At 34.9% G+C, this 21,583-nt stretch overlaps 2 protein-coding genes across 13 annotated transcripts in view; one reads left to right on the forward strand and one right to left on the reverse strand.

The window, feature by feature from the left end:
- Positions 1 to 14,459, reverse strand: part of SKIC3 (SKI3 subunit of superkiller complex) — a 73,063-nt gene extending 58,604 nt beyond the window's left edge. The window contains exons 1-12 of one of the 10 annotated variants that reach the window (XM_039875123.1): positions 14,323 to 14,404; positions 13,689 to 13,792; positions 13,100 to 13,180; positions 9,510 to 9,645; positions 8,565 to 8,715; positions 7,089 to 7,179; positions 4,519 to 4,662; positions 3,376 to 3,467; positions 2,879 to 2,954; positions 2,198 to 2,338; positions 617 to 715; positions 400 to 508 (exon numbers count right to left, since the gene is read on the reverse strand). In XM_039875123.1, coding sequence (XP_039731057.1) covers positions 400 to 508; positions 617 to 715; positions 2,198 to 2,338; positions 2,879 to 2,954; positions 3,376 to 3,467; positions 4,519 to 4,662; positions 7,089 to 7,178 — 751 coding nt within the window. In that variant the 5' untranslated portion in view covers position 7,179; positions 8,565 to 8,715; positions 9,510 to 9,645; ... (1 more) ...; positions 13,689 to 13,792; positions 14,323 to 14,404. Of the gene's footprint in view, positions 1 to 399; positions 509 to 616; positions 716 to 2,197; positions 2,339 to 2,878; positions 2,955 to 3,375; positions 3,468 to 4,518; positions 4,663 to 7,088; positions 7,180 to 7,487; positions 7,602 to 8,564; positions 8,716 to 9,456; positions 9,646 to 13,099; positions 13,181 to 13,688; positions 13,811 to 14,322 lie in introns of those variants that run through there. The other 9 variants (XM_039875120.1, XM_039875127.1, XM_039875124.1 and 6 more) reach the window with 9 other exon arrangements.
- Positions 14,460 to 14,515: 56 nt separating this feature from the next.
- The window catches only part of ARSK (arylsulfatase family member K), a 31,783-nt gene continuing 24,715 nt past the window's right edge, over positions 14,516 to 21,583 (forward strand). Inside the window, exons 1-4 of one of the 3 annotated variants that reach the window (XM_039875133.1) lie at positions 14,636 to 14,775; positions 18,938 to 19,045; positions 19,482 to 19,611; positions 21,209 to 21,368. In XM_039875133.1, coding sequence (XP_039731067.1) covers positions 18,974 to 19,045; positions 19,482 to 19,611; positions 21,209 to 21,368 — 362 coding nt within the window. In that variant the 5' untranslated portion in view covers positions 14,636 to 14,775; positions 18,938 to 18,973. Of the gene's footprint in view, positions 14,776 to 18,937; positions 19,046 to 19,481; positions 19,612 to 21,208; positions 21,369 to 21,583 lie in introns of all 3 variants that reach the window. The other 2 variants (XM_039875135.1, XM_039875134.1) reach the window with 2 other exon arrangements.

Below are 21,583 nucleotides of genomic sequence, written 5' to 3' on the forward strand. Positions count from 1 at the left end.
TATGTAATATACTCCAATCTATTTAACCAAAATATATCTGTTACTCCTTCCACTATAGCAAATAAAACTATTTAACTATCCCCCAAAACTGCCCCTAGCTCCATACCTCTGCTCATGCCATCTAGAGTACCTTTCACCTCCACCTATTTATCTAATTTCTATGGAAAATCCAAGATAATCTTCAGTCTCTACCCTCAACAACTCATAGTTACTCTGAACCTTATTTTATTAGGTTCTTATGTGCACGAAGACTATATATTGTACTTCCTTTTATGTCCAGAAATAGTGAAACAATGCTTTACACGTAGTAGACGCTAAAACAATTTTTGATTGATAGCAACATCACTCTCACACACTCATACACCTCTAGCACATGCAATATAATAAAGAAGAAATTACCTGATTCAATTAAATGCAAACAAAGCACTTCTAATGGATATTGTACAGTGGGATAGCTGTTTATCATTCCTTCACAGGCCTTCTTCAACCTAGCAGTCTCATGAGGAAACTTGAAAATATAAAAGTAAAATAAACTAAGTAGCAGTAAAATGTACTTCTGGACACTTTCCTATTTAGAACAGAAAAGTCGCATTAGAGATATTAAAACTCAACTTACTTTGCATAAACACTGAATGAAATGTCTATAAAGTACTTGGTGATCTTCACTAGGAATCTCATCAGATAAGCTCAGTGCATTCTCAAAAGCAGTTAAAAGCTAAAACAAATAAACAGCAAAATCTGTAGCGGATCAGCAACACTAAAATCCAAGGCAAGCACTTTAAAGGATACCATTCGTTTGGTTACTTAAATTCTACATTTTTTAAATGAATTTCCATGACTTTATAATGAAAATTCATAATATAGTTCACTGTTTTGAATTCTTTACAAAGTATGGTCTATAGAGATAAAATTTTACTGCTCTGATAAAGTTAATGATTTTGGGAAAAAAAAAAAAGCCTAACAAATAGTTAAGCACAAGGAGTTTAAAAAAAAAAGTAATGAAATTAATCCACATAGAAAATAAGTGATACATTTTTTTGGAACACAGATAAATAAAGCAGTTATCATTAACATTCAAGGGGAAAATATGCCCCACAATAAAAACCTTCTATCCTATTTTAAACAGAAGTCAATTCTTAAGATGTTAAGTTCTCTTTCATAAAGTGTGTAGTACTGATAATTCAAAAAACCATTTTATGTTGGTATGTGTTTAATATTCTGGTAACCTATACTATCTCAAGGAAAATAATGAAGTCATAATATAAAGATATAATTTAAGAGAAGTTGGTAAATCACTTAATTTTGTCACTGCTCAATTTTTCCACAACGGAATCTATACACAGATAAACCAACACACAAACAAATGCAAATCTTATTCTCGCATTTTTATCTCCAGCATCAGCCTGACATATAGTAGGTTCTTGATAAATATTTTTGAATAAAGGAACAAATTAATGAACAAATGAACATATATACAAAGAAATGAGCTTCCCATCACATATAGAGCCTATCATTGCTTACATTTAAAAATATCATTCACTTCAACAAATGTACATTGAGTGGCTATTTACTATCATAAGAAACTAAGTTTATTTTTAAACTTACAAATATAAAAAATAGAATAATGGAGATAGTTTCCAATTATGGTTCAAAACTAATGGTTTTTTCACATTCTTTTAAAATTTCTTTTCAGTTACATCAAAATCTGCACACTAAGAAGGACAATTTCAAGGAATAAACAGCACTCCAAATACTAAATACTCTAAATAAAATAGTACTCTTAGTTCATAAATATAAATTGTTAACCCTCAAAGTAATTTAGTATATTAGTTTATAAATATGAACATACCCTTAAGGTACAACTTTTTAAAAATTATAGCAGTTTTGTAAAAGCCAATTTCATAGTTTCTTTTTTACAGTGATACTATGACTGATTTATTGTGGACTCTTATGAATATTAAGGGAATAAAATTCTGATAGCCCAAATGCCAATTTGACTGTCCAGATTTAGTATGAAACTGCAGGCCAATAAGTCTGACTGTATCAGGAAGAACCTTTGATTTAAAATGAAACATTTATAAAATATCTCATCTGACATACAGTACTTTGCTATATTATATCACTGTTTCCATTTTCTAAATTCAATTAAATGTTCAATTTTCATGACGCAAATGGTGAGGAATAAACGGGTCGATACCAATTGCTGGATCTCATTATTTGGATCCTCAGTACTCTCAGCCAGCAACTGAGTTAATTTCTTCCATAGCTGATGAAGCTCTTGGTTGTCTGCACCTTCTTCTTGCCGTGTCTTTATCAATTTGTGCCATGTTCGGGCCACCTATCAAGAAGATTTAAAATGGTTATTTCATCTTAAATACTAAAAATGTCAACAAAAAATAGAATCTGCAAAAAAATATTTTTTTATTTGCTAATACATAAAAATAGCAAAAGCACAGAACTCTATCTATTATGAACTCCATAAAAATAAGTTGACTGGGCAAATCTATATAGTCCTTATATCAGAAGTATGACTGAGACACAAGAGTAGACACAGGAATAAGGAAATAATGACTGCATGCACCAATCCTTATAATTTATAGCATCAACTATGGAGACATCACAAATGGGTCACTAAATTTTACAGGTAATGCTTTTACTTATTTTATTTATTTATTCCTGCCCAGTTTCCAAAAAGGTTTAGAAGCTATGATACCTGAAATCTGAATTCTAAGTTTTCAAAGCACTGTAGTTTGTATTATCTCTCTAAATTTTTTAATATCATAATAATTTAAAAATTTTTTCCTTAAGCTATGAAAGCTTTCTTTTAATAATAGTTTTATTAAAAGAAGTCAACTACACCAGCAAATCATTAACCAACCTCAAGGTGTTTCTTTTCTTGATAATACAGATCCACAAGTTTCTTACAGACATCACACCACTTCTTTTTGTCAACACTTAGAATAAAAAAAAAATAATAAGGATTTGAATCCTAAAAATAAAAATAACCGAGGACTTAAAACACTAAAATTAAAATACCATAATACTGCCAGATACTATTTTAAATTAGAACACACTACATATTTCATATTAAAATTTTATAAAATGAGCTTCTCATAAAAAAGAAAAGGTTTAAGAAATATTATCTTCCATTATATTGACTGAAAATAATATCAAAGTTCTCAAATTAGTCAGTCCTCTTACTACCAGTATTCTGATTCTGCTCTTATCACAATCAAGAGATTCTGTAATGACAGCCTGAAAGAAAAATACATCCTAATTCCCAGTAAATGCCTGGAGCACTTCTACATAATTTTTAATCAGTTTCTTCTGATTCACACTTTTAAAGCAGCTGGCCTTTCTCCACATATTGATTACCTTTCATAAAGATCCAGGAGCTTTTGGTAAACACCAGGTAAGTCATCCTTAGCATTTATGTGATTAGATTTCTCATACAAGCTTGCTAACCCCTAAAAAAGGAAGAAGTAGAGATTATTATTCCAAAAAATCTAGCGTTCTTGCATTTATTTTGCTAAAGTGACAATCTATAAAGATTATTCATGATAATTATAATTTGTACATGAAATATGCCTGGGATTTGCCTCCAAATAATTTGGGGTGGAAGACAGCAGGTGAAAGTACAGATGAAAAACACCGACTGCAAGAATTTTTATAGAGGGCATAGAGGGGCTCATTATACCATCCTCTTTATTTTTGAAAATATATTTGAAGTGTTTCAAAATAAAAATATATTTTAACGTTATTATATGATCTTAACCCCTTAACGATCTTAACCCCTTAACGATCTTAACCCCTAAGACATTACCATGACACTACGTTTAAATAGTGAAACAAACAAAATACTAGTAGTCTGCAGAAATTGTCATTTTTGCTTCAAATATTGATCAGATATCCTAAATCAACCAGTACATATTAAAAGTAAGCACCTAAGTGTGTTATCAGATACCCTCTTCATGTTCTTGTTCATGTAAACCTGAGACAAACAGGTTGACATTCTCCAGAGCCTACTGCCTCCTATTAATCACAGCTTCTAAGATGTGATTGAGACAGGAAGCAAAGTTATTTGCAAAAGTTGAAGAAGCCAACTAAGAAATTTGATGACCATTAAATAAGAAAGAAAAATTAACTTGTAGTCAAAGGTAGAGAATTACAATTTTTTTTAACATTATTTTATTTTTAGAAAACACTATATATATTTTTTTCTCTCAGGTATAAAGAATGTTCTTGATAAGTCTTTCATATGCACAAATAATTAAGTTGGATCTTTACATGACCATGTTTCAACTCCAGTCCTCACATTTGGAAATAATCCATTGGATACGATGTTTAATAGTGGTAAACGGCATCCTTGGCGCCACTTTCAAGTTTAGAAGACCAATAAATTTTGTCCTTATGTGGGGTAAATAGAGATTTAAATGCTTATTTTAAAGCTGTTACCTGTAATTTTAAAAATGGAAAAATGTTATTTCTTGTAATATAGGGGAAAGAATTTCTCCATACCTGCCAAGCTAGTAATTGGTCTGGCTCTAGTTCAGCGGCTTTCTTATAGGCACCCTGGGCCTGATCAGGTTGTTCAAGCTCAGCTGCGGCAACACCAATAAAAACCCAGGCATTATAGTTATTTTTCTCTTGTTTTAACACTGTCTGATTTAAAAAACAAAACAAAACAAAACAAAACAGCAGGTCATTAACTTAATAGACAAACAACAAAAAAAAAGAGCCTACTTGAGGGTCAAGAAATCTGGACCTATCACTAACGGGGAATCCTAAAAATGCCACTTAATCTCTCTAGTTTTCAGTTTCCTCAGGGAGAGAGGGGACTGGACTGGATCAGTAATTGTAAGAGGTCTGAAACACAAGGTATACTTTTAAAAAACTGCCCAAGTAATCCTGATGCCTCCTCCCCTTGCCCCTTGAAAATACTGGGTAAATAAAGAACAATAAGGCTATTCTAACCACCCAACCATCCTGCCTACCTCCACTCCAGAATGCTACTAGTCAATCCACAAAACTGTTTTCCATGTTGTTTCACCTTATCCAACTCCCATATTATCATTCACTATGATAACATTTCCCCGTATTAGACAGATTTTTCATTAAAATTACAGGCTAGGGAAGTCGTTTGACCTCAATGTAACTGTACAAAATATGTTCAAATAAATAGTGACGATGAATGTTTAAACAATACCTATCAACTAGAATAAAAATTATATATAGAACTATTATTTTCAGAATAGCTACTATAAACCTAGTACTGAAGAAAACAGTCCCTCCACCTCCTCCTTCTGCTCCTCCTCCAGCTTGAACAACTGCCCACCTTCTTCCATATCGGGCTTAGTTCTGTCATAGCCTCCATCCCTGCTGGGCTCAGTCACCACTAGAAAACTAAACCTCACAAACACTCCTTAAGACTCTTGCCCTATGTTTCTATGTACTTCCCTCAGTCTTACCCAATTCCCTCCCTCTCACTCTCCTAAATGCTTCATTGTGCCCTCTGGAACTCTCAATCTGGACCAGCCAAATTCCCTCTATATTTTCAATCGTTCTTTTAACCGTACCAAGTTCTGGCTCATTTGAAACATGGCTATCCCCTATAGATCTTAATGCTGCAGATGACTTCTCTTCTCTTACACCCCGCACAGTACTAGGAAGTGCAGAAGGGGTTCTCCTTGCTCACACTGTCAACTACATCCCTCTCATCCTCAGTACTTTTGATATGTTGTACTTCAGAAGTACTTAAAGCCCTAGTACTTCTGAAGGTAAGCCATCGGCTATCCCGTGAAAAATATCCTTCTTGTTGCTACCATCAGCTATCCTGTGAAAAATATCCTTTTTGTTGCTACCATCTATCAACCTCCTAGGTAGTCTCCTTTCCTCTCCATCTCAATTCCTGTAATCATTCTAACATTCATGGTGACGACCCATGAAACACTGTGGCCTCTCAGTTACTCACCCTCCACACTACTCGGCCATCCAAATTTCCAGCATGACCCTCTCCTATTCTGCCAGTTCAATTACCATAATGGTCCCATGGTAACAATTCCTTAACCTCTGACATGTCCAATTTTTGACTCCATTCCCTTTTTCCACAATCACCTCATTTCTCAATTTCATCTCTCCTTTCCCACCTTAGGCCCCATGACCTTTCACTGCCGTCACTCCCTTGCAAACACTCTCAACTCCTTTGCCTCTTTTTCTCTCCATCTTTCCCACTCTCCATAGCTGAACTCCATCACGCCCATCTCCAAGCCTGAGAAGCTGAACATAAAGGGGGAAACTACATAGCTAGTTCAAGAATTTCATTTCAATAACATAAACTTCAAATGGATACTCACTAGGGCCTGGTAATCCTTCTAGTACGTTTTTTTCCCCACTATGAATAAACACTATACTATTTCATACCTCCTTTCTCTCAAGTCTTCTATACAACTCCTCTTCCATTCTCAGCTTATATTTTATTAAAAATATAGACACCATCAGAGGTGTACACTCTCATCTTCCCACCCTCAAATCTACAAACCTGACAGTGTATGGATCTGCATCCATCTTCCCTTCTTTTAAGATGGAAAAAGTAATAAAGGCCCTGTCTTAAGCTCTGGATGCCCTCCTCTCTCACCCTCCCAAGGACTTCACTCCTACCACCACCCTCCATCTCTCCTGCACATACAGTTTCTCCCTCTGGACTGGAACATTCCCCTCAGTATGCAAAGGAGCTTCAGAATCTTAATTCTCCCATCCAAAAACCAAACATTTGAATGTCAACATAAATTAGAATGTCAACAAAGAATGAAAACTTTAAGATATATAGTAGTATTCCACAGCACAACATATCAAAAGATATCTAACAGATAATTAGGTTATAAGAACTTGGCTTTAATAAGTTATAATACAGAGAAAGACAAAATTAAGTGTGGCAGAAGTAGCTTATCCTAGCATAACCACTCTAATGGTGAGTTAATGAACTTACCACTTTGTTATATTTAGACAATAAATGATTCACCTATTATGAATCCATAATGATTATAAATAGGTAACATACTTTTATTATGGAAGAAAAAAGTATTGGTTACCTTACAATGTTTCAAAGCTTCTTTGTATTCTTTGTTTCTGATTGCATCTCTAGCACTTTTTAGAGCAGTCTTCACTTCCTTGCTGGACATTCTGTCAAAATGAAAAGCTTGATTGAACCTATAATAAATTAACCTGCCTAACTGTAACAGTTCCAACAAACTTAAGGGACATGTGATTCCTTCAACCTGGAAATCTCTTCTCTCTTAATATATACATAGCTTATTCCCTCCCGTCTTCAGATATTTACTCAGATGTCACTTTCTCAGTGAAACCTTCCATGGCCACACTACTTAAAATGTCAACACTGGCTTCCCTCACCCCAACACTCAATATTCCCTTAACTGCTAACACTGCATTTGTTTTTCTTCAAAGTACTTATCACCATCTTATACACTTACATACTATTTTATTTATTTGTTTGTTTGTTTGTTTGTTTATCTGTTCCATGTAGGCAGGGATTTTTGTCTGTTGTCACTATTTTTTCCTCCTGCTTTAGAGCCAGCACCTAGTATCTGACAAAATGTATATATTAATAAATAGTTGTTGAAATTGAGTTGTATTTCAATTGTACTCACTCTCTGTAGAGCAGGCTAAAATACAGATGATCATATGGACCAGAACACAAAACACATACCAATCTTAATCCAATTCTACACTAAGCAAGATTTAGCAGAGTAAGCCTAAGAGTAAGAACACTAACACAAACAAATTGTAGTGACCATGATTTAAGAGTTTAAGAAAGCATTCTGTTTTAAAGCTAGTTTCTATAATATATAAATCAGGATATTAACTTTCTTCACAATAAGGATTACTGTAGGCTTATAGTAATATAGCATTCTTTGAAATATAGTAACGTTTGAAGAGAAATAAATGCAATGTTTACAGTTAAATGAAGGTGATAAATAGATTTCAACTGGTAGACAAAGTATTTCTGCATTTAATATTAAAATATGTTATTTTAATTTTAAGTAAACTAACATGTCTCAGGATTTTACAACTTATTCTGTTTTACCAGTAAACAAGTCAAATTCAATTATAATTCCATGTTGAAAAAAGAAACATTTGCATTTTTTGACAACTCCATTGAATTCTAATATATCAGGAAGGTAAAACAAAGCTGGGTAAATATTAAGTCATTATAGACTGCAGATGTTCAAGGCAGCAAAATGAACAAACAAGATGGCTCACTGACATGGTACACTAGCAGTCCTTTATATCCAAAGAGGCTGAGGTAGAAAGTACAAGATCAAAAAAGTATAAGAAGCTAGAGAATAATAATAATAAAAAAATCTTTTTGACTTAAAAAATGTTAGATTCAAAATAATATAAAAATTAAGATGTCATAAATCAACTTCTCTGTAGCCAGAACTAGATTCCCTAAATTGCCAGAAAAATGACTTTTTGCCTAGTTACAATAATTATACAATTAATGCAACATATTTCATAGGCTCTAATTTTATAAACTGCCCTCTTACCTGAAATTATCTTGGTATAAATTTATACGTACAAACTTCAGAAGGATTTTCTGGAGTCTGCAAATCTTGATTGGAACAGGCAACAAATTTCGACGCTGATTTCACATTGTTTTCTCATGCCAAAGTTATCTTTGGTAGATAAGCTGGCAAACTAAAAAGAAGAAAACATCAATGATAATGACAGCTAATCTGGACCAATAGAAAGGGATAAAAGGAGACATCCAAGGGGAAAAAAATCAAGAGTCCAAGTTATAAAAGAACGAAAACAGTTTCAGGATAAAACCATGCAAAAACAAACTGAAGAGTACAACTTTTTCAGAACAAGGAACACCATCTTTTCTATCACCCAAAGTATGAATGGAAGCACACCCAAACAAAGTAGAACCAACCAGCACTAATGCTATGCGCAGCTCCCATGCTATACACAGCACATGACATAAAAGAAATAGAAAAGAAGGCCTCTGCTCTAAAGTATACAATCTAAATCAAAAGAAAGACCTACGGCATGAGTCATTAGAGAATCAAATGCTAAACTAAAGATAATGAATGCAAGTGCAATAAGAGTTTAGAGAAGAAAAGTGGTGTGAAGCAATTAATGGCTACTAGATGGAGAAGACAGAATTTAAGAATGGAAGGAAGAAGAAAAATTACTCCAGAGGCAATTGCATTAGTAAATACAGAAAGATGGGAATGAATATGGTATGTGTAGGGAACAATGAGAAAACCAGGCTGAATAAAGATATGATAAAGAACAGAAGAAAATTAGGCTTGGTGGGTACAGTACAGCACCAGGTAACAAAAGACCTTCAAAGTAAGACAGACAAGTTTGGACTTAAATATAACAGCAAACTCAGATTGGTTAAATGCTTCTAAGAAGGCTATTTTTAAGTACCACTAGAGACAAACTCCATTCTTCTCTTGGTAGCCAATTCTAACATTCAATACCCTTCCATATCCTTATATGTTTCCATATGTAATTAAAATGACTCTTGCTTCAGTGGAATCCTCTATTCTCTTCCTCTTCTTTCTTTATTTGATTTGGCATTTAGCACAATATACTAGCACTGAGGCCCTCCTTCACCTAAAATAAATAAATATGTATAAATATAAGATTTTTATTTATATATACATATGTACGTGTATATATATGTACATACGCCTGTGTGTGTGTGTGTGTGTGTGTGTGTGTGTGTGTGCATAAAGGTCAGATATGTATATATAAGTTTCAGAGGATTAAGTCATTTTTAAAAAGACAAAAAAATTGCCACCTTCTAGCCCTAAAAACATCGTCTTTTTGGGAGGTGCAGTGGAGAAGGAAGAGGCACATTCCCTCATTTTCTAAGCAAAGCTTTACTGAGCACTAACCATGTACTAGGTACCATCAAACCAACTATCCAAAATGATTCCATGTAACCCCATACTCTATTTGGGATACTTCCCTTCATTCTCAGTATTTTCAATACTTCAAAGAAAAATCTACCTCTTTAATAAGTGTCTAATATTCTTCTTCAGCCCCACATACTCTCCCTTTATACCTCTCCTCTCATTTTTTCTCCTCAATCACAAATGATTTTATTTTTAAATAAGAGCATTCATTTTACACATTTCATTCAATGAAAGTTTTCTACTACCTACCTAAAAGATTTTAATTCTACATATCAAGCATAAAAGTAGCAACGATGGCATTTTAAAAAAGAAAATAATAATGCCAAAAAGACAATTAAATACCTCAAAACTAATAAATATAGGGAGATGAATTAATATGTCCACCCAAAGCTACATTAAACTACATTCAGTGTGCAGATACAAAGATTCCATGCAGCAAATAATAAAAATAACAATTATTATTATTTATAATAATAGTAAAAACAATGACAATGAAAGCTAATTACAGAAAAGCAAAAATGATATCTTTGAATCTAACAACAAAAGTCTAAAGGTATTTTGTAGTGGCCTTTCTTCTGAAAGGAATTGCTAAAAACAATCATTAAGTAAAAATAAACTCCAATTACCTATCATTTAGCCTTCTAGACATTTACTTTTACCTACTACCACTAATTATCTTCTTTTTGAACTGAATTTCAGACTGTTCCTTAACAGTTAACCATCTAAAATAAGTAAAATATAAGACGGATATATAAAAGGGATGGTAGACATAATCCAAATTCTACTGAACTTTTTAATACATCAGATTCAGATTCAATTTTCATAATTCATAACTTAAAAGAGAAATGATATATAATTTTTCATCTTTTTTCTTTCCCAAAGAGACACTGATCCTTATCTACAAATTTCAAAATTACTCTAAACTGTGTTCCTGTACCTCAGGTGATAAAAAGAACTTCTATAAGCAATCAGAAAGTCTGAAAAAAAATTCCAGAAACTCAAAATACACTAACTTCAATATAAAAAACTGAGCCAAAAGAGAATATCATCTACTCCTATGCTACTCTGTTTTGAATCTAGGACAATTAAGGACACTTATTTATACCCAATTTGCAGCCTCACTACACTGAAGTGAATCCTGTTATAAACCATATGAAGAATTACAAATATGCAAAAAAGTTGCCCACATCATGAACCTAGGCTAGTTTGTAATTTAATGAAAATAGAGAAAACTTTTTTTAAAGGTTAAAAATCCATCTAAATAGCCATCTGAACAGTAACACAAATTCTACACAACTACAAATTCTAAGTATCTTTTGATGGCATCCTTGGAATAAATTCTGTCAAACAAAATTAATCTAGAACACTTCATGGAGAGAATGGAGGTAAGTTAAAAAAATGCTGTGTTAAAACTAGGAAATGAACAAAATTTAGATGAAGCATGTAGGGATGAACAAGAAACAGAATATGAGTTCACTGGAAAAAAACATACTAAACAGAATGGTTAGTTCCATAGAAAAATGCCTATATGGATGTGTCCTGTCAGCCAGGTCAAAAAAAAACAAACCCTAAATAAAGGTAATAGTTCAGAGTTCCTTTACATATCCAACACCTTTTGAGCACTGTAATTTTCCAGATTCCAAAGCCTACTCAAAAACATTTAGTTTTTAGTTTCCCCACTGTCAAAAGGCAGTAATTCTCCATGTGCTAAAGTTCAGAGTAGTGTGAGATTTGTCTGAGAAGGCTTTATGCTTGACACTTGAATGTGGCCTTGAATTATATGAAGCATTTGAGTAGACCGAGGCAAAAGCGGACAGGTTGAATGGAAGAAGTAAAGATATAGGTGTGGAAAGCACTGGGGAATGGTGAAAAAAGTAACACGAGCTAATATTGGAAAGGAAATTCTTCCTTTCTCACTTTAGCAAATGGAGAATTATTCTTTTGATGATTAACTGTACTTTCTGATTCTTTACACTGTTATTAAATTTAAAGGTGTGTGTGTGCTTGTTTCCCACAACTAGCCTAGAAGTTCCTAAGGAGCAAAGACTATTTTTATTACTCTCTTATTTCCCGGTGCCTGGTATATTGTGGATATTCAACAAATATTCACAGAATCACAGCAGATGAAGACAATACTGAATGTAACCCACATAGTCGCTAACTGCATACTTAGCCTCCTTTTCTTAAGGCAAAATATAGTGTTGCTGGTATTTTGGACATTAAAAGAACTATGAAGAGCCAAAACATAGATCAAGACTTTCATTTGAAGACTTTTCTGAACAGCAGAGTTAAGCATTTCACTAAAGCAAGCAATCCCTAATGTGCTTTAACTGACTTAAACATACATGTAATGGAACCCCTATCCTCACTGCAACACACATATGCATACATGTACACACACAGACATGCAATCAGAAGTTCCTCTTCTTATAGGGTAAGTTACTGATTAGCAAAAATGCTCCATGTCCAGAAAAGAGTGATCGAAATAATGAAGAAATCTGAAATTATATAATAACTAGCTAAAGGAAATGGGAAAGGCATGGGAAAAAAATTGGTGGGAAGGAGAGAAGGGTTGTTGAAAAGGAGAGATTATTCATGTAAAAGAGAAGACAAATGGACTTATGAATGGTTAAAAGTAGAAAAAAACTGGCTTCAACTCAAAATGAGAAATTTTAATAATGAGACCTGTACAAATATGGAATGGGCCACTCAAAGGAAGTGTGTTTCCCATTACTGGAGATGAAAAAACACAGTCTGGACAATCCACTTGGCAGGAATGTTATAGGACAAATTGAATACCACATGAGAAGTAGGACTAGAATCCTCTTAGATTCTCCCAAAACTGTGTGCCTAGGGCCCTAAAATATCTATCTTGCTCCAATCCATTGCAGTACCAGCTCCCACCAACACTGTCAAGGGGAGAGAGAGTAAGAAAAAGATGTATTCCTGTCATCCTGACCAGGAATTCAGAATACATGCCCTGTGCAAACCAGGCCACAGAGAGCATTTACAGTTCACAGAATCAGTACTGTGACACAGATAACATTAAATAAGTTTTTTTTATGAATCCAGATGTCAATAAACATTGTGTCTGTAGTTAAATGTGTTCTACATTTCAAATTAACTCAAAACAAAATTTAAAAACATACCCCGTTCATGAGAGGGCCTAGCCGTATTATCTTCCATGCTGCACTATTATTTCACTTTTGTTTCCCAAGAGTGTAAGTTCCCTGTGAACAGAAACTACTGTTTATAAATTTGTATTCACCCACAGATCCTTAGCATGCTGCTTGATTAACAATTCTGCTTCACTAATAGAAATTAAGCTCTAGAATGTCATAAACTTTTGTAATTAGCTAGAGACAGAGTATAGCCGTGAGTCAGGGCACAGACTACTCAAATTCAAGTCTCACTCAGACCGGCTCCTTGTGTAATCTTGAGCAAGTCAATTACCCTATCCAAGCCTCAGTTTTCCTATCCTCAAAATGGTGAAAGTGAGGATTATGGAAACTATTCCATTTAAAAGAACCTGGCACATGGTAAGTGCTCGATAAATAATTAGTATAATGCTCAGCACGTAGTGTTATGTATTAAATAACATCTGCCCCTTAGTACAATTGTTTGATGCAAAAACACCGTCAGATATTAGTACCGAGTTGATTTTATGTTAAATAAGTACTGCAACTTCTTTACGTGTCAAAATATTAAAACGACTAACGTGATGCGCAAATTGTATACCTGAAACTATGATAATGAAATCAGGAACTGGACTCTGGGATAGAAATCTGCTTCTTGCAGACTTCCCAAAGGAGATCGACAGTCAAGAAAGAACAGTGATTTCTCTGCAGCAAAACAATGGTGTTCTGAACCTACGTCAATTAATCTAACACGTCACACAGCCCAACATTTCTTCCTCTGAGAGCCTGTTCGGTTTCTCTCCTTTGCACTCTGAAGGCAAGATGCACCTAAGCTCTTCCCCGCCTAGAAACTGAAACTTTACCTACTAGGCCCCGCTCCTCATCCCACCAGAGCATAACAAATTCTTACTGCACGGGCAAAAGAGGAAATAAATGGAGGCAGGCTATAATTTCCTTGGGGGAAGGTTTTCGAAAGATCCCAAGGTATCCGTAACTCTCCAAATGCGGTCCAGCCACAGAATCTGCAAAGAACCGCCCGATCCAACTTAAGTGACAGACGCGCCGCCACCTCATCATTGCCCAGTTCACGGTCCCTCCTGCTACTCAGCCACGCTTGCTCAGCGCAAAACGAGCAGCCCCAGCCCCTGATCCTTTCTCTCTCTAGGTTTTCATTTCAACCATTTCAACTGCCTACCGACTCCAACTTCTGCAAAGAGACAGCGCCCTAAACCTACCTGGGACAGATGCCTCTGCTACAAACGCCGAGTGCAGAGTCAGGGCGCATGCGCATTTCCCAGCCATCGTTCACGTGACTGAGAGTGGCCGCTCTCAGTTTGCTCAGTATTTGATTAAAAGGCCTTAACCCGAGTCCAGGCAGGGTAGTGCTCCTTTGCACAGTTGCTCACCCCGTGCCTGATGGGAGTCGTAGTTCTGCGGGTGAAGAGCTAAGAGGAAACCAAACTGCGATCTCTGCGATCCCCGCCCACCTCTTCCCCGAGGGAGGAAGCTGGCCCAGCGCCCAGGGGCCGGGCTTTCAGCCGCTCCCTGCAATGCTTCTTCTGTGGGTGTCGGTGGTCGCAGCCTTGGCGCTGGCGGCGCCAGCTCCCAGAACAAATGGGCAAAGGCGGGGAGCAGCTCAGGCGTGGCCCTATGCGCCTAACGTGGTGCTAGTTGTGAGCGACTCTTTTGTAAGTACAGAGAGGCGGCGGGAGGAGGATGGTGGGGCGCGCCGCTCCAAATCCGCTACTAGCCTACAGTCTTCACTGCGCCGCTGGCTTTGGGGAGCAGAATCTGAAACTTTCCAACATGTTTTACCCCAATGCAAACTAAGAAACGCATTTCATCTTGAGGCCCCGTATACACACACGTACACCTCATAGATATGCATATAATACATATAAAACAGTAGTAAATAAAATGCAATTTGATAGCATCTTTGTAAATCTTTTTAATTTTTATTTATTGCTAGCCTCGACCCACTAAATTATTTTACCACTACTAATGAAATTTCAGCCCATACCCCCCGTTTGATTTAATAGTGAGGAAAAGTAACCTTCTGCATCTCCATAAAAGCTTGTTAGCTTTCTAGTGGTCATTTCCTAGTTCATCTCAAATTTGCAGGAATTTATGTTTGGGCGAAAAGTGAAAAAAGTTAACGTTATTTTTACTACCCAGGTATCCGATAGTCATGTTAATACTGATTTAAATGTGTTAATTGATATAATTTGATCCACTCCCTGATATTCCAGAGAAATTGTGTACGTGTGTTGTTGTTTAATCCTAAACTTGAACAGTTTTTGAAACTCCCAAGCCATCAACCAAAAGACTACTACTGTCTATTACCTGATACTTTTAGTATTGTCCATGATTTTAAAACTACTGCTTGGACAAATGTTTGTTTACTAAGTTTAGTATCACTGGGTGTTACTGTGGTCACATAGATAGTTGGTGTTGAGCATGTCTGGTACCAAAGAATGTTTTTAATCACTATGTTGTGTTGCCTTTCTCATAGATTAACCTGGAATGATTAAAGTCATATAATCTGGATATGCCCGTAGGATTTGTTGAGAGTATTATATAAAGTGATCTTTATGATTACCTAAACTTTGAGAACAGGCAATATTGGAGAGTAACATAAAGGAAGTTTATTAGGGAGTATTGTTGAGATCAAAGAGAAAGGAAAGAAGCAGGCAGGATTGTGCAGAGAGAAATTGAGTTGTGTTTCTGTACCAGCGGAGACCTCAGCTGACTTTATGGGTAGTTCTTAAACTAATATGATATTTCAAAACCGTTTCAAATTAAGGTGAAGAGACCAGACCTTTCTACCTTTATGTTGGATGGTTATAGGCTGCTCCCGGAATGGGGTATGATCATGCGTAAGGCAACACTCTTCAGCAGAGGCCATCTTGGATTCCTAAAAGGGAATCTGTGGAGTGCATCACAACATCCTAGAAACTTCCAAAGATAACAAATATTTCATTTTTTTTTTAGTATAGTAGGAATACGTAGATTTGTATATATTTGTGTATATAAATATATAAATACTGTGTGCAGACTGATATTTCTTATGAAGAGAAAAGTAAAGATTTGATATTGTAAATATAGTAATAATCACCAAATTGATGTATAGATTCATTACAATCTCTATAAAAATTCCTATGATTTTTTTTGCAGAAATATAGAAACCTATCTTAAAGTTCATGTAGAAATTCAAGGGTCCCAGAATAGCCAAGACAATCTTGTAAAAGAACAAAGTTGGAGGACTTACACTTTCTAATTTCAAAAATTACTAGAAACTATAGTAACAAGATAGTGTGATATTGGCATAAGGATAGACACATAGATCAAAGGAATAAAATTGAAAGTACAAGAATAAATTCTCAGGTTTATAGTTAATTGATTTTCAACAAAGGTGCCAAGACCATTTAATAGGGAAAGAATAGTCTTTTCAACAAATAGTGCTGGGAAAACTAAATATCTACATGCAAAAGAATGAAGTTGGACCCTGCCTCACACCATTTTCAAAAATTAACTCAAAATGAATCAATGAGTCAAAAAGCTAAAACTATAAAACTCTTAGAAGAAAACAGAGGTCCAAATCTTTGTGACTGTGGATTAAGCAATTAAAAAATGGGCAAAAGATCTGAATATACATTTCTCCAAAGAAGATACAAATGCCAATAAGCACATGCAAAGGTACTCAACATCATTAATCATTAGGGAAGTGTAAATCAAAACCATGATGAAACACCAGTTCACACCCAGTAAGATGGCTATAATCAAAAAGGCGCAGTAACAGAGTTGGCCAGAATCTAGGGGAATTGGAACCCTTATACACTACTGGTGAGAATGTAAAAAGGTGCAGCCACTTTGCAAAACAGTTTAGCAATTTCTGAAATGGTTAAACATGACTTACTGTATGATCCAGGAATTCTACTTAGGTATATATCCAAGAGAAATGGAAACATATGTCTACACAAAAACTTGTACATGAATGTTCATAAAAGTATTATATACAATGCTGCCAAATAGTGGAAACAACCCAAATATCCATCAATTCATAAATGGATTAAAAATGTAGTAATATTATTCAACAATAAAAAATAAATGGCAGTATTGATACATGCTGCAATGTGGTTGAACCTAGAAGTCATTTATGCCAAATGAAAGAAGCTAGTCACAAAGGACCACATACTGTATGACTCCATTTACAAGAAATGTCCAGAGAAAGCAAAACTGTAGAGACAGAAAGATTAGCAATTGCCTAGGGTTTGTAAGAATGAGAGGATAGGAGGGTAAAGGCTAAGGAGTGCAAGGTTTCTGTTTGGAATGATGAGAATGTTCTGAAATGGATTGTGACAGTCACACAACTCTCTGAACATACCAAAACCATTGAATTGTACACATTAAATGGGTGAGTTGTATGGTATATGAATTACATCTTAAATTTGTTTTTAAAAAAGAAAATAAGTACCTCTGCCTCGGTCTTCAAGGACATAGCATCCTCTCTGCCTCTGTCCTTCCACCCCCATACCTGCCTTGGTTTTAGTTTTGGTGATGTTTCAGGAGTGGGAAGCAGGACAGGCATGTATACCAGAGTCTAGTGAAAATCTCTTCAGTCTGATGGACCGATTTGAGAACATGATAAACAGTCCTGCTCTGAATACAGATCAGACTGTTACTCTTACATTCTATCATCAGAATGATGCCTTGAAATCTAAACATCACTGATTTTCCCTGGCCCAGAATGATGAGGAACTAAGTATAGCAATCCAAATCACAAAATCATATTTCCAAAAGGCTCATCCATCTCAAGAGGGAAAATGGGGGAGAATATACACTTTTGTCTTGAGCTTCTTAGCTCATCACTCAGGAAATCAGTAGTTATTTGCTTATCATTCAGTGATTACTCCTGCTAGAAGTAGTATTTATTTCCACATACAAGCATGCTCTAATTTTTCCAATCTTAAAAAGAACTTGACCTTAATCTGACATTCTCCAGCTAATGCTCCATTCTCTTAACAGCCATCCTATTTTTCTATTTCCGTTTTGCTAAATAACTTCTTAGAAGAGTATTTTTCACCTGCTGTCTCACTTTCTCGCTTCCCATTTACTTTTCCCCTTTCTAGTTCAGTCATCTATCCCTACCACTCTGTTGAGAGTGCTCTTGTCAAAATCACCAACTGTCATCAGACTGCTAATTCCAGTCTGCATTTTCTGGCTTTATTTTAGGTACCATTTCAACACAGCTGACATTACCTCTTTCTTGACTTTCATGGGACCCAGTCTCCTAATATCTTCCTTTCTCACTGGCCATTCTTTCCCAGTTTCTCATGCTGCCTTTTCTTCTTATTTGGGGCCACTCAGGGCTTCCACTGGGTTCCTTTCCTCTTTTCACTCTCTCTCTAAAAGATTTCATTCAGTCTCACAGTTTTTGATACCATGAATCTTCCATCAGGATAGACATCTCTGAGCTTCAGATTCCTGTCTGTACCTAACAGCCTACTTTAGATAGGTTGGTAGATAGGTAGGTAGGTAGGTAGGTAGGTAGATATATAGGTAGGTTGATAGATTTCCATTTGGAAATTTCAGACATCTCAAAGGTTTATGTATAGCCCATATTTTGGATTGGCTCATTTTTTAAACTGTACTTTATAATTATATTGAAAACACATAATAGATATAATTCCAGGGCTAGAATATTCTTTTTTCTGTCTTTGCTCTTTACCAAGGAGAGTTTTCAATTCCCAGTTCAATTCCAAAATGCATATCTCCAACCAAAACAACTCTTCTAATCTTCAGGCTCATTTATCTAGCTGCCTAATTGATATCTCCACTTATATCTTGCAGGTATCTCTAACTTTACATGCCCATTAAATTATTTGAATGGCTGGATCCTTCTCATTATCTAGGTCTCATACTTCCCAGAGAAGCCTTCCCTGTCCACTCTTATCCAAAGTAGGTATCCCTTATTATTCTGTAGATCAAGTTTTCTTCAAAGCACATATCAACCAGTATACTTTTTGTCTTCTCCACTAGACTAAACTTTATGGGGCCAGGGACTCTGTCTCATCTCTAAATTGTATCTCCAGGTCTTTCACAATGCCTGGCACATGGTAAATAATAAATATTGGTTTAATCAATCCATCATTCCCCAAAAGAACTTCCCAGGAAGTCCTTTAATTTAATTACTACATTCAAATGAATCCAAGTGTAACACTACACTCGGCTCTGAGTATTACGAGCCAAACACTGTTATCACTTTCTGTCTTTTGAGGATTGTTGGGATCATGCTTAAGTCTTTTGCTACTTGTGAATTTTATGGTTAAAATTAAAGGTAATAATTGTCTTCTTTTGTAATACAATCAGTGCTAATTAAATTTCTTTATTCCAGGATGGAAGGCTAACATTTTATCCAGGAAGTCAGGTTGTGAAACTTCCTTTTATCAACTTCATGAAAGCGCGTGGCACTTCCTTTCTGAATGCCTACACAAACTCTCCAATCTGTTGCCCATCACGTGCAGGTATGAACATGCTTAATATTAATGGAAGAAAGCGGCCACACACTGAAAATGTTTTTACAATTTAAAAGATTATACCCCAAAGTAGTATAGTAATTCACATTTAGCATCTAATAAAAAATTTTAATGTACGTGATATGTGCTTTAAACTATGTATTGGGTATTGGAGTTATTAGAATTTCTAATTTATTTTTCAAGAGCAGGAATTTTATCATCTAAAATGGTGTTTGTTTCATTTGTTACTGTTTCATTTTATTCTGATTGGTGACTAAGAATCTTTTGACTATCTAAATACTCATATTTCCTAGAAGAGGTCTATTTCCATGAAAATTTTTCAGTAAGAGCACTGGGAGTTAGAACTCCTCATCCATTATTTGAAATTTTCCATGTTATTTCAGGTTACATTTTTTATCTCCTTAGTCTCAATCCACTTCCATCCCAAACCTAATTGTTCACTTTTATTATAGTAATTTAACAAATAGGCATAGTTTCAATGGCAAAATATCAGTGACATTAAGTCATAAATAATTGAGAATAGGGAAAAACTTGATTATTATAAATTCTGTCTCTTTTTTTTTTTGAGCTCTTTCTTTTTTCTTAATGTAAGCGTTCATCATTATGAACTTCCTTCTTAGAACTGCTTTTTCTGCATCACATTAGTTTTGGAATGTTGTGTTTCCATTTTCATTTGTCTCAAGATATTTTTTCTTTCTGGATTTCTTTGACCCATTGGTTGTTCAGTAGCATGATGCTTAATTTCCATATTTGTGAATTTTCTAGTTTTCTTTTTGTAATTGATTTTTAGTTTCATGCCATTATAGTCAGAAAAGATGCTTGATATGATTTCATTCTTAAATTCATTAAGACTTATTTTGTGGCCTATGATCTAACCTGGATAATGTTCCCTGTGCACTTGAGAAGAATGTATATTCTGTTTCTTTTGGATGGAATGCTTTACGAGTGTCTGTTAAGTTCATCTGCTGTAACATATAATTTAAGTGTTTTCTTGTTGATTTTTCTGTCTGAATGATCTCACTGTTGAAAGTGAGATATTTAAGTCCGCTAGGATTATTGTATTGCTGTTTATTTCTCCCTTTAGTTCTGTTACTATTTGAAGACAAATTTATTGAATAAATGGTTGTAGAAAATGAGGGAGAAGACATAGTACACTCAAAATTTTTGTGGAAAGCCAATGCAAGGACAAGAAATAGGGAAAAAACTTGAGGATGTTGAGAAGTAGGATCTGTGCTTCAACTGACTGACTTGGAAAATTAACCAATAAATATTTAGTGATTATTTTCATAATTGAAAGCAGACTCTAGAGCCAGACAGGTTTTATATTTAATTCCAGGTGTATTTACCTTAAACAACTTAAGTAGTAAGCCTTAGAGATTCACCTGTAAAATGTAAACAGTAAACTCCTTGCAGAGATAACAGTAAGAAATATTATGTAAAGCATCTAATGCAGGTATTTTTCATTCCAGAGCATGAGCTCTAAACTAGTAGACTCTATTCTGTCTTGGAGTATTTGTCTTAATAGTCAAAACAAATTGTTAAACTATACACTAATCCCAATTTCTTCTTTCCCCTTCCCCCTCAGCAATGTGGAGCGGCCTCTTTACTCACTTAACAGAATCTTGGAATAACTTCAAGGGCCTAGATCCAAATTATACAACATGGATGGATATCATGGAGAAGCATGGCTACCGAACACAAAAATTTGGAAAAGTGGACTATACTTCAGGACATCATTCCATTAGGTAAAGAATAAAACAAAAATAATTCTAATAGGTTAATTCTTCTCTGCTATAGCACATGCATATACTCTTTTTGACTTTTATTTTTATTTCTCCACAAAGGTAAAAGTAAATCTCTTAATCCCTCAATTGGGTTAATTTGGCTAAAACTTTAGCTTTTTTAAATCTTCCTAAAATATTAAAATTGCTAATATGCTAGTATTTTGTTATTTAAAACA

This window comes from Pteropus medius, unplaced genomic scaffold, assembly GCF_902729225.1.
Source record: "Pteropus medius unplaced genomic scaffold, Ma_sr-lr_union100, whole genome shotgun sequence".
NCBI lineage: Eukaryota > Metazoa > Chordata > Mammalia > Chiroptera > Pteropodidae > Pteropus > Pteropus medius.